We start from the raw sequence: 17,500 nt of genomic DNA, 5'->3' as shown, positions 1-17,500 counted from the left end.
GTAATAGTAGTAGTAGTAGTAGTAGTAGTAGTAGCAATAGTAATACTAGGAGTAGTATTGTCTAATTCTAATAATTGAGTAATAACTTTCGGATTTTGGTAGTAATATTTCCTGTTCGTAAACCACATTTGCATTCACTTAACTGAGATAAAAACAACTACGATGCTTGCTAACTAGTTTCCTTTAAAGAAAACTATTTTCCCAACTCCTATTTTTTGCAGTCCACAATTTTAATAATGCTGGAAGTTAAACACAATTTAACGACCCACTTAAACATCCCCAGAGTGTTTAACTTCCTGAGTGCAGAAGCAAAACGTTCCTAATTTCTTGAGGGAATATCACGAACTAAGTGGCGGACACTGGATTTTATTTTCTAGTGGGCTATTGGATTGTTATCGTAACAAAACGTTTATAAGAAACCACGAAAAGATTACCGAAGAGATCGCTAGTTTATTTCTATATCAGAACTTTCACGATTATTCAGTCCAAGTCTAAAATATCAGTTTAAGCTCCAGATATCCTTCATAACTGATGTGATAAAAATAATGGATCCGTTGTCAGTGGTTTCGATTGCCGCACGGGCTGGCAGCACTTACAGGAATTATCCGAGAGGGAGAATTCGGTTATATTCGTTGATCCTCGTTGTGGGTGAACATGGGCTGGGTGATCTTTGTAATGACCAATATTGTGGTGATGGATTGGTGCTGTAGACACATCGTTTGTCACTGTTACCATATACGTGGTGAATGTTGTTTAGTATTTGGCTGGAATGTGTGACAGTATACAGATAGGCAGACTGATACTCTCTCTCTCTCTCTCTCTCTCTCTCTCTCTCTCTCTCTCTCTCTCTCTCTCTCTCTCTCTCTCTCTCTCTCTCTCTCTCTCTCTCTCTCTCTTTCCTTATCTCATTCTTTCAAAAGAATCCGCCCCAAAATTAGTCAGAACTAAAATGTCACATCCCAAAGCGTTTTACAAAAAGATTATAGTGGAACAAACGAATGCAGGCAAAACCATAAACGAAAGCAGAGAACTAAAGATTCAGTAGCAGCGGAGTTACTGAACATTATAGCTCACACAGAGATAAAACTTATAGTGATAAACAATACAATATTCCTAAAGAGGTATCATATAGTAGTGGAAGAGGGAGGAAACAGAGGATTAGAGACACTAGCAACCACGAATCAGTGAAAATTGTTTATATGACTTTATTGCAAGACAAATAACATCTGGATTACCCAAGGTGATCTTCAGATCTTCTTGACAGACAGAATGCGGAAACAGGAACAGTAGAACAAAGTGGACTAAACTTCTTGGATTGAGAAACAGAGGAGCTCTGGGAAGACGAATGAGGATAAAAACACAGATGAACCACATCATTAGTATAATATTTGTCTTCGCTCATAAAAGAGCGTGAAAGTGGAATGAGCTGCATGAGGAAGTAATAGTGAAGACAGTACTCATACACAGTTTCAAACAAAAGAACGACAGGACATTTACAGTACAGTTTAGTGAAAATATACATACACAATTTAACAACTAGTGAAAGGAAAATAAATTTGAAGAATTTAGAGTTCTATCGATCACATTATTAAGTGATATTTACATTTCCTGAAGAGTTTTGACAGAGGGATCAGAAAAGCACTTGGAATTCAACTCCCTTCCTTAGTGATGAAACTAAACATTAAGATTTCACTTGTTTCTTGACATCTTGGTTATAAAAAGAGACGCAGAGCTGACCAAGACTTTATATTATACAGTTTCTCGCTAAAGACTGAGCTTAGTCAAGTCTGATAAATCTGAGTCATTAGTCGCGGTTATTATTGCCGGTTTTTTGAACTCATTACTGTTTTACTGAAAATGTTTTGCTTCTCCGACCTTTTTTGGAGACCTTTTTTGGAGACCTTTTTTGGAGACCTTTCTTGGAGAGCTTTTTTTGGAGAACTTTGGTTCTGAGACCTTTTTTGGAGATCTTTGGTTCTGAGACTTTTTGGTTCTGAGACCTTTTTTGGAGACCTTTTTTAGGGTCTTGGGACCAAGGTCCCAATACCCAAAACGTTTCCAATAAAATGCCCTAGTTTTTGCTTTATGGGTCTTTCAAACACACTAGTGGTGACACCTCACATCGAAAGAGGGACTGACCTGGGAGAGAGTTCTCTTGAACCTGAGCATTGAGCGTGGCCTGGGGAAAGAAGGGAGCGTTGTCGTTGATGTCTTTGAGATTGACGTGGACCACAGTGGTCACCTCCACGCCTCCGTCAGTAGCACTCACCTGGAGGCGCCACTGAGACCTACCTTCAGGAGGATCCCGATCTAGAGGCTGTGGGAAGAAAGGGGGAGATTCACAGACTGAGGCACTGTACACACATACTTCTCACATACACACATACACACACACACATACACACACACACACACCTCACATACACACATACACACACACACACCTCACATACACACACACACACACATACACACACACGCACACACACACACACACACGCACACACACACACACACACACACACACACACACACACACACACACACACACTAACATATATACACACACACATACACACACACATACACACACACACACACACACACACACACACCACACACACACACACACACACACACACACACACACACACACACACACACACACACACACACACACACACACACACACACACACACACACACACACACACACACACACACACACACACACACACACACACACACACACAAGGGCAACAGAAACAATGGGAAGATCATAACGAGCCCCTGGTTTACCCGACGGTGTAAGGAGGCAAACACAAAGTGCAATAGAGAATGGAAAAAGTACAGAAGGCAGAGAACACATGAAAATAGGGAGATCAGTCGCAGAGCCAGGAATGAGTATGCACAGGTAAGGAGGGAGGCCCAGCGACAGTATGAAAATAACATAGCATCGAAAATCAAGACTGACCCGAAACTGTTGTATAGCCACATCAGGAGGAAGACAACAGTCAAAGACCAGGTGATCAGATTAAGGACAGAAGGTGGAGAACTCACAAGAAATGATCAGGAGGTATGTGAGGAGCTGAACAGGAGATTTAAGGAAGTTTTTACAGTAGAGACAGGAAGGGCTCTGGGAAGACAGCACAGAAGGGAACATCAAGAGGGAATATACCAACAAGTGTTGGATGACATACGAACAACCGAGGAGGAGGTGCAAAAGCTGCTAAGTGACCTTGATACCTCAAAGGCGATGGGACCGGACAACATCTCCCCATGGGTCCTTAGAGAAGGAGCAGAGATGCTGTGCGTGCCCCTAACCACAATCTTCAACACATCCCTTGAAACTGGGGAACTACCTGAGAAATGGAAGACAGCAAATGTAGTCCCCATATTTAAGAAAGGAAACAGAAACGAGGCACTAAACTACAGACCTGTGTTTCTGACATGTATTGTGTGCAAAGTCATGGAGAAGATTATCAGGAGAGTGGTGGAACACCTGGAACGGAACAAGATTATAAATAAAAACCAGCATGGGTTCATGGAAGGCAAATCCTGTGTCACAAACCTTCTGGAGTTTTATGACAAGGTAACGGAAGTAAGACACGAGAGAGAGGGGTGGGTTGATTGCGTTTTCCTAGACTGCAGGAAGGCCTTTGACACAGTTCCCCACAAGAGATTAGTGCAGAAGCTGGAGGATCAGGCGCATATAACAGGGAGGGCACTGCAATGGATCAGGGAATGCCTGACAGGGAGGCAACAAGGAGTCATGGTACGTGAAGAGGTATCGCAGTGGGCGCCTGTGGCGAGCGGGGTCCCACAGGGGTCAGTTCTAGGACCAGTGCTATTTTTGATATATGCGAACGACATGATGGAAGGAATAGACTCTGACGTGTCCCTATTCGCAAATGATGTGAAGCTGATGAGAAGAACTAAATCGGATGAGGATGAGGCAGGACTGCAAAGAGACCTGGACAGGCTGAACATGTGGTCCAGAAACTGGCTTCTCGAATTCAACCCTGCCAAATGCAAAGTCATGAAGATTGGGGAGGGGCAAAGAAGACCGCAGACAGAGTATAGGCTAGGTGGACAAAGACTACAGACCTCACTCAGGGAGAAAGACCTTGGGGTGACCATAACACCGAGCACATCACCGGAGGCACACATCAACCAAATAACTGCTGCAGCATACGGGCGCCTGGCAAACCTGAGAATAGCGTTCCGATACCTTAATAAGGAATCGTTCAAGACACTGTACACTGTGCATGTTAGGCCCATACTGGAGTATGCAGCACCAGTCTGGAACCCACACCTGGTCAAGCATGTCAAGAAGTTAGAGAAAGTACAAAGGTTTGCAACAAGGCTAGTCCCAGAGCTCAAGGGAATGTCGTACGAGGAAAAGTTGAGGGAAATCGGACTGACGACACTGGAGGACAGAAGGGTCAGGGGAGACATGATAACGACATACAAGATACTGCGGGGAATAGACAAGGTGGACAGAGATAGGATGTTCCAGAGAGGGGACACAGAAACAAGGGGTCACAACTGGAAGCTGAAGACTCAGACGAGTCACAGGGACGTTAGGAAGTATTTCTTCAGTCATAGAGTCGTCAGGAAGTGGAATAGCCTAGCTAGTGAAGTAGTGGAGGCAGGAACCATACATAGTTTTAAGAAGAGGTATGACAAAGCTCAGGAAGCAGAGAGGGAGAGGACCTAGTAGCGATCAGTGAAGAGGCGGGGCCAGGAGCTGAGTCTCGACCCCTGCAACCACAATTAGGTGAGTACAATTAGGTAAGTACACACACACACACATACACACACACACACACACACACACACACACACACACACACACACACACACACACACACACACACACACACACACACACACACACACATGGTGGGGACTCGCAGGAACCAGGGATCAGATGAGAATGGTTCTGGTAAGGAGGAGTGGATGGAGGAGCAGTGGAAAAGGATGGAACAAGAGTGGGAGAGAAAATTAAGAGAGCTTTCTGAAAAAATGGAGACAGAGCTTTCTGCGAAATTAGAAGAGAGGTTGGAGAAGGAGAAGAAGAATTGGGAGGCACAAGCCGAAACTGCAATAACCAGGATAAAGGTCCTAGAAGATGAGGTAAACAGGCTGAAGCAAGTTACATGGGCATTGACCAGAGAAGACAGCATATGAAGCTGAGAGGCCGAACAGGAAGGAGGGAGATATGAATTATGCTAAGGCCATATCATCCTGCCAAGAAGGGCCAAGGAGTGAACGGGGAGAGCAGCTGGGTGCAGGCAGAGAGGGGGTTAGGTCAAATGCAAAGGCACAACAATGCTACCAAAAGTCACTGGAAAAAACAAGGGAGAAAATGACCATGTACAGACAGGAACCAGAGTCACAGAGGGAGAGGCAATGGGAGGAGGAAAGGGCAAAATCAGTGTTTATCCACGGGTTTCAGGAGAGAGAGGAAAGGACACACACTGAAAGACGGCAGGCAGAAAGAAAGGAGATTGTAAATTTTTAGAGAATAGGGGGATACTTCAAGGGGAGAAAACGACCGATCAAGCTGATTCTCAGGACAGAAACAGTACGGAACAGGATCCTCCAAGAGAAACCGCGGTTGAAATACTCGGAAAAGTATATGAGGGTGTTCTTAGACAGAGACAGAACACAAACAGAACGACAGCAGCTGAGGGAGAAGACAAAAAAGCGAAAGGAGCTACGAAAGAAGACAAGGTTGGAACCAGCAGAGGTCAATCAGAGCAGAACAGAGCAGCAAGTGCAAGCACACACAGAACTATCCTCAGAACACCATCCCAACACAAACTACAATCCACACTCACAGCTTCCACCCAGCACCCAGCTATAGAATCCCACAGTATGCCACCAGGTCTCCCACCCTCACAGGCCCCCCAAACCACAGTATTGGAAAGGAAACTGAAGGTATGGTACACAAACGCTGATGGAATAACAAGTATGTGGGAGGAGTGGCACGAAAGAGTCAAAGAGGCATCACCGGACATCATAGTTCTCACAGAAACCTAACTAACAGGTATGATAACACATGCCATATTTCCAACGGGATACCAGATCCTGAGGAAAGACAGAGGTAACAGGGGGGGAGGAGTGGCACTGTTGATCAAAAACCAATGGAATTTTGATGAGCTGGAGAGAGGAGACAGCAGAGAAGCAAGCCATTACATAGCGGGAACACTTCACTCTGGAGGTCCCAAGGTGGTAATTGCAGTGATGTATAACCCACCACAGAACAGCAGGAGACGCCCAATTAGTGATCAATGAAACTAATTTCCGCAGACGCAAGTGCCTCGAATCAGCACTGATCGCTGTTTCAAATACAATTAAACAAAACAACGGCAGCTTCACCATCTCCGAAGTCTTAGCAAGAATCCTCCTGAAAACAGTAAACCCTGCCATCACATAGTCTCTCCTGTTATACTACACAAAGCACATTACAGAGAGTGAACACTGAAACAAGCTGCCTCTTTCCACTCTATATATTTGTCCAACCTATTTTTATGTTACCCAAGTAATAGCTTTTATATCCTTTTACTCATGTACGAATTAATTGCTCTACCATATTGTATTACTTTTGTCACTACCACTACTACTACTACTACTACTACTACTACCACTAGTGAACATCTAAATGGTACCTCACTAGTATTGCACCTCACTCTGAGCCTTTATATACCCTCTGTGTCCGTGTATTGTTTGTAATGGCTTGATAAAGCTCCTGGAGAGCGAAACGTTGCCACAATAAATGTCACATTAGTTGCACTTGTGTCCTTTTACTTTACAAGACTAGTCCCAGAGCTAAAAGGTATGTCCTACGAGGAGAGGTTAAGGGAAATCAACCTGACGGCACTGGAGGACAGGAGAGATAGGGGGGACATGATAACGACATACAAAATACTGAGAGGAATTGACAAGGTGGACAAAAACAGGATGTTCCAGAGATTGGACACAGTAACAAAGGGACACAGTTGGAAGTTGAAGACACAGACGAATCACAGGGATGTTAGGAAGTATTTCTTCAGCCACAGAGTAGTCAGTAAGTGGAATAGTTTGGGAAGCGATGTAGTGGAGGCAGGATCCATACATAGCTTTAAGCAGAGGTATGATAAAGCTCACGGTTCAGGGAGAGTGACCTAGTAGCGATCAGTGAAGAGGCGGGGCCAGGAGCTTGGACTCGACCCCTGCAACCTCAACTAGGTGAGTACAACTAGGTGAGTACACACACACACACACACACACACACACACACACACACACACACACACTTACTCTCAGCAGTCTCAGTTCTCCAGTATGCGCATCAACAGAGAAATAAGACAGGTGCTGGTCCTCGTGAACTCCGTCACCAGACAGACGGTACGTCAGCTTGCCGTGTTCACCGGCGTCCCCGTCCACGGCGTCCACCTGTCACCACAGACATGAAGATTACTGACAGGAAAAAGAACTATTGTTATTATATTAATGTGGAGCGGTAAACCCGCAGTGGTTATTCAACCTTTCAGGATTACTACCCTAAGATTACTAGTCCTTCTGTCCCTCCCTATTCTCTCTCACTCTCTCTCTCTCTCTCTCTCTCTCTCTCTCTCTCTCTCTCTCTCTCTCTCTCTCTCTCTCTCTCTCTCTCTCTCTCTCTCTCTCTTTACACAGGGTTTGACAAGGTTAAGGATTCCTAAGTTTATTGGCAAGCTAAGAGCTGTTACCTACATCAGCTCATTTGAAAGCATTTTTATTGTTATGAAACACACAAGTAGGGAACAGGATGAAGTTGGAGCTATCTGTGGGCCAGCTGTGGACCATCTGTGGGCCAGCATTTTCATTTCATCAACTGACTTTATCTCGTTGACATCATAATGCTGTACGAATGTGTTCCATACTCGAGTCATCCTGGGGATAAATGATCTCATATGAAGTGATGTTGCTGCTTTCTGCCCGTCTTGTGGCATAGAAACTTGCTTCATGCTCTCCTCGAAGTGGATCCAAGTGTGGGACTTTTACAATATTGGCCTTGTACATATAAAGTAAGGCCACCCACATCCCTCCTATGTTGAAGGCTCTGCTGAAATGACAGATCTATCCAGGATTGGTCCAGGCGAAAGATGAGACGTCTTGCTGTGTTCTCTACTCTGTCAAACAGTCGCAGATGAGAGGGGGGGGAGGCACACCAAGAAAGTGGAGCATACTCAAGGTGCGAGTGTACTTGTGCCTCGTACAGAATCTTGCAACCCCTACTGTCAAGCAGATGCGAGATACGGCGAAGTGCTGTAAGCTTCCTGGCTGCCTTGTTTGCAAGATTTACAACGTGGTTCTTCATGGTCAGTTTGGAGTCCAATTTCACCCCAAGGATATCAACGTCTTCCCCAGGTACCAATACCCTCCCATTCATACTCAGTATTGCTCCGGCATTACCATCATGGTGCCAAGAGATCATCATAATTTGTGTTTTCTCAGGTGCAAATGTTATTTGCCATCTGTTTCCCCAAGCTGATATAGCTCTCAGCTGGTGATTGATGTAGCTTAGAGCAGCTGGCATTTCTTCTCTTGGATAAGTGAATGTCAGTGTACAGTCATCTGCATATGCATGTGATTCTTGGATGAGATGAAGAAGGTCGTTGAAGTAGACATTCCATAACAATGGTCCCAGCACGCTTCCTTGTGGAACACTTGCCCCAATAGGATGTCTTGCTGATTCCGTTCCATTGAGAACTACACTTAGAGATCTACCATGTAGGTAATCACTGAGGAGACATAGCGTAGAGCCTGCAATTCCCAGTGCTTGAAGTTTTGCTAAGAGGCCCTGGTGCCACACCCGGTCGAAAGCGCCAGCAATGTCCAGTGCTACCACACAGCTGACTCTCTCTCTCTCTCTCTCTCTCTCTCTTTTACACAGGGTTTGACAAGGTTAAGGATCCCTAGCAATCTCTCTCTCTCTCTCTCTCTCTCTCTCTCTCTCTCTCTCTCTCTCTCTCTCTCTCTCTCTCTCTCTCTCTCTCTCATTCTCTCTCTCTCTTTCTCTCTCATTCCCCATTATCTTTCCATCTTTTTCTCTTATTTATTCATTTTTCTAAGTTCCAGACCATCAATTCTGTGTTTCCTTCTTTTTGTTTATTACTTTCCTTTGTTGTCTTCTCTCCTTTTAAAGCTCCTCAGTCTCTTCTTCTTCTTTTTCTTCTTTTACTTCCCCTTCTTGTTTCCCCTCCTACTTCTCCTTCTCCTCTTCGTTCTCTTCCTCCCCTTCCTCTTCTTCCTCCTCCTCCTCCTCCTCTTCCTTCTCTCCCTCCTCCTTCAGTCTCAGGTGTCCGTAGTAACTTTCAAGACAACTTCTTCCCCAATACGTACGTGATTCAACGTACATGAATCCCTTGAAGACTAAGTCCCCGTACTCTTTAACCGAACACTCGCTAGTCCTCTTAACCGAACAATGAACCTCTTAACTGAACAATAAACCTCTTAGCCGAATAATGAACTTCTTAACCGAGCAATGAACCTCTTAACCGAACAATGTTCCTCTTAACCGAACAATGAACCTTTTAACCGAACAATGTTCCTCTTAATCGAACAATGAACCTCTTAACTGAACAGTAAACCTCTTAACCGAACAATGAACTTCTTAACCGAACAATGAACCTTTTAACCGAACAATGCTCCTCTTATCCGAACAATGAACCTCTTAACCGAACAATGTTCCTCTTAACCGAACAATGAACCTCTTAACAGAACAATGAACCTCTTAACCGAACAATGAACCTCTTAACCGAACAATGAACCTCTTAACCGAACAATGAACATCTTAATCAAATAATGATGTTCTTAACCGAACATAATTAAGGGTCCGGTTAAGAAGACCGGAAGTTGATCAACAATTTTTCATAGTGTGATTGGTGGAAAGTTGCTGCGTCCTCGACTGTGATTGGCTGAGGATTTTTGTCCTTCTCGACGGTGATTGGAGGTGAATATCCTTCAATCCTGGAGGTGGATAGATGGGATATCCTTCAATCCATCAATCCTGGCGGTGGATTAAAGAATATCCATCAATCCTGGCGGTTGATTAAAGAATATCCATCAATTCTGGCGGTTGATTAAAGGAATATCTATCAGTTCTGGAGGTGGATTAAAGGAATATCCATCAATCCTGGAGATACATAGATGGGATATCCTTCAATCCATCAATCCTGGCGGTGGATTAAAGAATATCCATCAATCCTGGCGGTGGATTAAAGAATATCCATCAATTCTGGCGGTGGATTAAAGGAATATCCATCAATCCTGGAGGTGGATTAAAGGAATATCCATCAAACCTGGAGGTGGATTAAAGGAATATCCATCAATCCTGGAGGTGGATTAAAGGAATATCCATCAATCCTGGAGGTGGATTAAAGGAATATCCATCAATCCTGGCGGTGGATTAAAGAATATCCATCAATCCTGGAGGTGGATTAAAGGAATATCCATCAATCTATCAATCCTGGCGGATGGTACAGCTTCAAGGAAGGTAATTTCTCTCTCTTTCAGAGACGACTGATGACTGATTGTCTGTATACTGACAGCCACACCGAGGAGCAGACAGACAGACATACGGAGATTCCGACTGACATACAGACATACGGAGATTCGGACTGACAGACAGACATACGGAGATTCCGACTGACAAACAGACATACGGAGATTCGGACTGACAGACAGATATTCTGACTGACAGACAGACATACAGACATACGGACTGACAGACAGACATACGGAGATTCGGACTGACATGCAGACATACGGAGATTCGGACTGACGGACAGACATACGGACTGACAGACAGACATACAGACATACGGACTGACAGACAGACATTCGGACTGACAGACAGACATACAGACATACGGACTGACAGACAGACATACGGAGATTCGGACTGACATGCAGACATACGGAGATTCGGACTGACGGACAGACATACGGACTGACAGACAGACATACAGACATACGGACTGACAGACAGACATTCGGACTGACAGACAGACATACAGACATACGGACTGACAGACAGACATTCGGACTGACAGACAGACATACAGACATACGGACTGACAGACAGACATACGGAGATTCGGACAGACAAACAGACATACGGACTGACAGACAGACAGACAACTTTTACATTGCATAAAAAAACTAAACTGTTTATTGGACATTTTAATAAAAGAAATCTGCCAGAAGATAAACATGAAATTACAGATTTGTATCACAAGACCAGAGCTGTGATTGGTTGGTTAATGGGGTTTGAAGTCTATCTACTACACGAGGGTCATTAAGGCTACATGTTACCTGTACACCACCAGTCAACTCATCCAACAATTCATCCTTCAATTCATCCAACAATTCATCCTACAATTCACCCTACAGTTCATCCTACAATTCACCCTACAATTCATCCTACAATTCATCCTACAATTCATCCTACAATTCATCCTACAACTCACCCTAAAATTCACCCTACAATTCACCCTACAATTCACCCTACAACTCACCCTAAAATTCACCCTACAATTCACCCTACAATTCACCCTATAATTCACCCTACAATTCACCCTATAATTCATCCTACAATTCACCCTATAATTAACCCTACAATTCACCCTACAATTCACCCTACAATTCACCCTATAATTCACCATATAATTCACCCTGCAATTCACCCTACAATTCACCCTACAATTCACCCTATAATTCATCCTACAATTCACCCTATAATTCACCCTACAATTCACCCTATAATTCACCATGCAATTCACCCTACAATTCACCCTACAACTCACCCTATGATTCACCCTACAATTCACCCTATAATTCACCCTACAATTCACCCTACAATTCACCCTACAATTCACCCTACAATTCACCCTACAATTCACCCTACAATTCACCCTACAATTCACCCTACAATTCACCCTATAATTCACCCTGCAATTCACGCTACAATTCGCCCTACAACTCACCCTATAATTCACCCTACAATTCACCCTACAATTCACCCTACAATTCACCCTACAATTCACCCTACAATTCACCCTACAATTCACCCTACAATTCACCCTACAATTCACCCTACAATTCAACCTACAATTCACCCTATAATTCACCCTACAATTCACCCTACAATTCACCCTACAATTCACCCTACAATTCACCCTACAATTTATCCTATAATTCACCCTACAATTTACCCTACAATTCATCCTATAATTCACCTTACAATTCACCCTACAATTCACCCTACAATTCACCCTATAATTCACCCTACAATTCACCCTATAATTCACCCTACAATTCACCCTACAATTCGCCCTACAATTCACCCTACAATTCACCCTACAATTCACCCTACAATTCACCCTACAATTCACCCTATAATTCACCCTACAATTCACACTACAATTCACCCTACAATTCACCCTACAATTCACCCTACAATTCACTTTACCATTCACCCTACAATTCACCCTATAATTCACCCTACAATTCACCCTACAATTCACCCTACAATTCACCCTACAATTCAACCTACAATTTATCCTATAATTCACCCAAAAATTTACCCTACAATTCATCCTATAATTCACCCTACAATTCACCCTACAATTCACCCTACAATTCACCCTACAATTCACCCTACAATTCACCCTATAATTCATCCTACAATTCACCCTACAATTCACCATACAATTCACCCTACAATTCACCCTACAATTCAACCTACAATTTATCCTATAATTCACACAAAAATTTACCCTACAATTCATCCTATAATTCACCCTACAATTCACCCTACAATTCACCCTACAATTCACCCTACAATTCACCCTACAATTCACCTTACAATTCACCATACAATTCACCCTACAATTCACCCTACAATTCACCCTACAATTCACCCTACAATTCACCCTATAATTCACCCTACAATTCACCCTACAATTCACCTACAATTCACCCTACAATTCACCCTACAATTCACCCTACAATTCACCCTATAATTCACCCTACAATTCACCCTACAATTCACCTACAATTCACCCTACAATTCACCCTACAATTCACCCTACAATTCACCCTACAATTCACCCTATAATTCACCCTATAATTCACCCTACAATTCACCCTACAATTCACCCTATAATTCACCCTACAATTCACCCTACAATTCACCCTACAATTCACCCTACAATTCACCCTACAATTCACCCTACAATTCACCCTACAATTCACCCTACAATTCACCCTATAATTCACCCTACAATTCACCCTACAATTCACCCTATAATTCACCCTACAATTCACCCTACAATTCACCTACAATTCACCCTACAATTCACCCTACAATTCACCCTACAATTCACCCTACAATTCACCTACAATTCACCATACAATTCACCCTACAATTCACCCTACAATTCACCCTACAATTCACCCTACAATTCACCCTACAATTCACCCTACATTTCACCCTACAATTCACCCTACAATTCACCTATGATTCACCATACAATTCACCTATAATTCACCATACAATTCACCCTACAATTCACCCTACAATTCACCCTACAATTCACCCTACAATTCACCCTACAATTCACCCTACAATTCACCCTACAATTCGTGAAACATTAACATCCTGTTCCACTGTAGATTTTTGTCTTAAATTTACTCAGCTGTAATTTTTTTTTGGTATTAATAATTGGAATCAAATTGAAATATATAGCCAAGTTAGGTATATGGATAGGGCGTTCTGCTTGAAGGACAGGAGTAGGAGACAGAGAGTTTGCTTTCCTGGGGCTGGGATGGAGGATATTGTTAGCCGTCTGGATGACATCATGAGAGGTAATGGGAGCAATCCTATTATCTGTCTCAGTGCTGGAGGCAACGATGTTGGCAGACGTAGGAGTGAGGACCTGATTAGCAGGTATAGGTCAGCAATAGAAATAATTAGAAGTAAGGGTGGGAACCCTCTCATATGTGGTATTTTGCCAAGGAGGGGAGTTGGAAGTGAATGGTTGTCCAGGGCAATTGGTGTCAATTGCTGGCTGGACAAATACTGTAAGGAAAATGCGGTAACATTCATTGACAACTGGGACCTCTTCTATGGCAGAAATGACATGTATGCTAGGGATGGGGTTCACTTATCTAGGTGTGGGGTGGGAGCACTGGCAACTGCAGTGGAGGGAGCAGTTAGGACTTTAAACTAGGAATAGTTAGTGGTATGGGTTTTGGCAGGAAAACAGTGAAGTCCCAGTGTAGTAATATTACGAGTTCTAGGGGAACTAGTAATAATAAGAACGAGATAGATATTGAAAACCCAGGGACCTTGGGTGATAAGGACGGTAATAGGTTTAGTAGAAAAATAGAAATGAGCAGGAAGGGTAAAGAGAAAGGAGAGTCTTTCAATGTTTATTATGCTAATTGCCGTAGTGCTAGGAATAAGATGGACGAGTTGAGATTAGTTGCTAGTGTAGGTAACTTTGATGTATTTGCCTTAACTGAGACGTGGTTTAATTCAAAAAGTCGGGACATGCCTGCGGAATGTCATATTCAGGGTTTTAAATTGTTCCAAGAAGATAGAAGTATTGGGAGGGGGGGTGGGGTGGCATTGTATGTCCGAGATCGCTTGAACTGTTGCATAAAAACGGGTATTAAGTCTGAAGTAACACATACAGAGTCTGTTTGGATAGAATTTTCAGAGGGGCATGAAAAACTGATTTTAGGAGTGATATACCGTCCCCCTAACTTAGATAGGGACCAAGGGAAACTACTATGGGAGGAAATTGTTAAGGCCACAAGGCACGATAATGTAGTAATTCTAGGAGACTTTAACTTTAGTCATGTTGATTGGAATTTCTTGACTGGGAATTTAGAATCGTACGACTTCTTAGAAGTATTTCAGGATTGTTTTTTGAAGCAGTTTGTGACAGAACCTACAAGGGGAAATAACCTGCTTGACTTAGTTATGGCAAACAATGAATCCCTTGTTAATAATTTAGAAATTTCAGAGGAACTGGGTGCTAGCGACCACAAATCAATTACATTTAGCATTGAATGGAAGTACGATAGTAGCGATAACTCAGTAACAGTCCCAGATTTTCGCTTAGCAGATTACGATGGGCTTAGAGAACACTTATCATCTGTTGACTGGGGTAACGAAGAGAGCTATCAATATGACAGTTTTCTGAACACTATACATGCTGCTCAAAGAGCGTTTATCCCATATAAAGAAATTAGATCAAATAGAAATGACCCAAAATGGATGAATAATAGGCTCAAATATCTACTAGGGCATAAGAAAGGAATTTATAGGCGTATCAAAAGAGGTGAGGGTCATCTTATGAATCAGTATATTGACATTAAGAGGGACATTAAAAAGGGGATAAGAAAAGCTAAAAGGGACTATGAAATTAAAGTTGCTAGGGATTCTAAAACTAACCCAAAAAGTTTTTTCCAGGTCTATAGAACAAAAGTTAGAGATAAGATAGGTCCCCTTAAAAATAACTATGGGCACCTTACTGACAATGAGAATGAAATGTGCTTGATTTTAAATAATTATTTTCTCTCAGTTTTTACACAGGAAGACACTAACAATATTCCAGTAATTAATTTTTACAGTGGGCTAGAAGAAGATAAATTATGTAACATCACAGTCACTAGTGAGATGGTTGTGAGGCAGATAGACAGACTGAAGCAAAATAAGTCGCCGGGTCCTGATGAGGTTTTTTCAAGGGTTCTTAAGGAATGCAAAATGGAACTCTGTGAACCATTAACTAATATTTTTAATTTATCTCTTCAAACAGGTGTAGTGTCTGATATGTGGAAGATGGCTAATGTAACTCCTATTTTTAAAACAGGGGACAAGTCGTTACCGTCAAATTACCGCCCAATAAGCCTGACCTCAATTGTAGGCAAATTACTAGAGTCAATTATAGCTGAGATTATAAGAAGCCATCTCGATAAGCATAGCTTGATTAATGATACTCAGCATGGATTCACAAGAGGCCGGTCTTGTCTAACTAATTTATTAACTTTCTTCAGTAAAGCTTTTGAGGCTGTTGACCACAATAAAGAATTTGATATTATTTACTTAGATTTTAGTAAGGCTTTTGATAGAGTTCCGCACCATAGACTGTTAAAGAAAGTGGCAGCTCATGGCATTGGGGGAAAAGTGCTCTCGTGGATCGAGTCATGGCTCACTGACAGGAAGCAGAGAGTGTCCATAAATGGGGTTAAATCCGAGTGGGGATCTGTAACAAGTGGCGTTCCACAGGGATCAGTCTTGGGCCCATTGTTGTTTATAATATATATCAATGATCTTGATGAGGGAATTACTAGTGATATGAGCAAATTCGCCGATGACACAAAGATAGGTAGGATAATTGATTCAAACGTAGATGTTAGGGAACTTCAGGAGGATTTAAACAAACTCTATTCTTGGTCAGAAAAGTGGCAGATGCAGTTCAATGTAGATAAGTGCAAGGTTCTGAAGCTTGGGAGTGCCCATAACCCTAGTACTTATAAATTAAATGATGTAGAACTTAGCCATACAGATTGCGAAAAGGACTTGGGGGTTATGGTGAGCAGCAACCTTAAACCAAGACAGCAATGCTTAAGCGTACGTAATAAGGCAAATAGATTACTGGGATTTATATCAAGAAGTGTAAGCAACAGAAGTCCAGAGGTCATACTGCAGCTTTATACATCATTAGTAAGGCCTCACCTTGATTATGCAGCTCAGTTTTGGTCTCCGTATTACAAAATGGACATAAATTCGTTAGAAAACATTCAGCGTAGGATGACTAAATTAATACATAGCATCAGAAATCTTCCTTATGAAGAAAGATTGAAGACTCTTAAGTTACATTCACTTGTTAGACGAAGAATGAGGGGAGACCTGATCGAAGTGTATAAGTGGAAGATAGGTATTAATAAAGGGGATATTAATAAGGTCTTGAGGATGTCTCTCCAAGAGAGAACCCGCAGTAATGGATTTAAATTAGATAAGTTTAGATTTAGAAAGGACATAGGAAAGTATTGGTTTGGAAATAGGGTAGTTGATGAGTGGAACAGTCTACCTAGTTGGGTTATTGAGGCTAGGACTTTGGGTAGTTTCAAATCTAGGTTGGATAAGTACATGAGCGGGAAGGGTTGGATTTGAGTGGGACTTTCACATCAGAGCTTATTTCTTGGGTAGCATTGAAAATTGGGTTGGGTAAATGTTTTGTTAGTGGGATGAATTGTAAAGGACCTGCCTAGTATGGGCCAGCAGGCCTCCTGCAGTGTTCCTCCTTTCTTATGTTCTTATGTTCCACGTTGATATATTTTTTTTGGAGCCTCATTATAAATTCAATTAAGTGTGGGGTATATTTCCCCTCTGGTCTGCCTTAATGAGCGGTCTGGGACCCGTTATTACCTCTCAGCCAGGACCAATTATATT

General features: G+C 42.5%; 1 protein-coding gene across 1 annotated transcript in view; it reads right to left on the bottom strand.

The window, feature by feature from the left end:
• LOC128702011 (putative neural-cadherin 2) overlaps positions 1 to 17,500 on the bottom strand; it is a 348,502-nt gene that overhangs the window by 106,691 nt on the left and 224,311 nt on the right. The window contains exons 6-7 of the mRNA XM_070101448.1: positions 7,309 to 7,443; positions 2,140 to 2,317 (exon numbers count right to left, since the gene is read on the bottom strand). Of these exons, the coding sequence (XP_069957549.1) occupies positions 2,140 to 2,317; positions 7,309 to 7,443 (313 nt within the window). The remainder of the gene's footprint in view (positions 1 to 2,139; positions 2,318 to 7,308; positions 7,444 to 17,500) is intronic.

Source organism: Cherax quadricarinatus, chromosome 77, assembly GCF_038502225.1.
Source record: "Cherax quadricarinatus isolate ZL_2023a chromosome 77, ASM3850222v1, whole genome shotgun sequence".
Lineage (NCBI taxonomy): Eukaryota > Metazoa > Arthropoda > Malacostraca > Decapoda > Parastacidae > Cherax > Cherax quadricarinatus.
The sequence above is the reverse complement of the archived record's forward strand: the minus strand, read 5'-3'. Positions and strand labels throughout refer to the sequence as shown.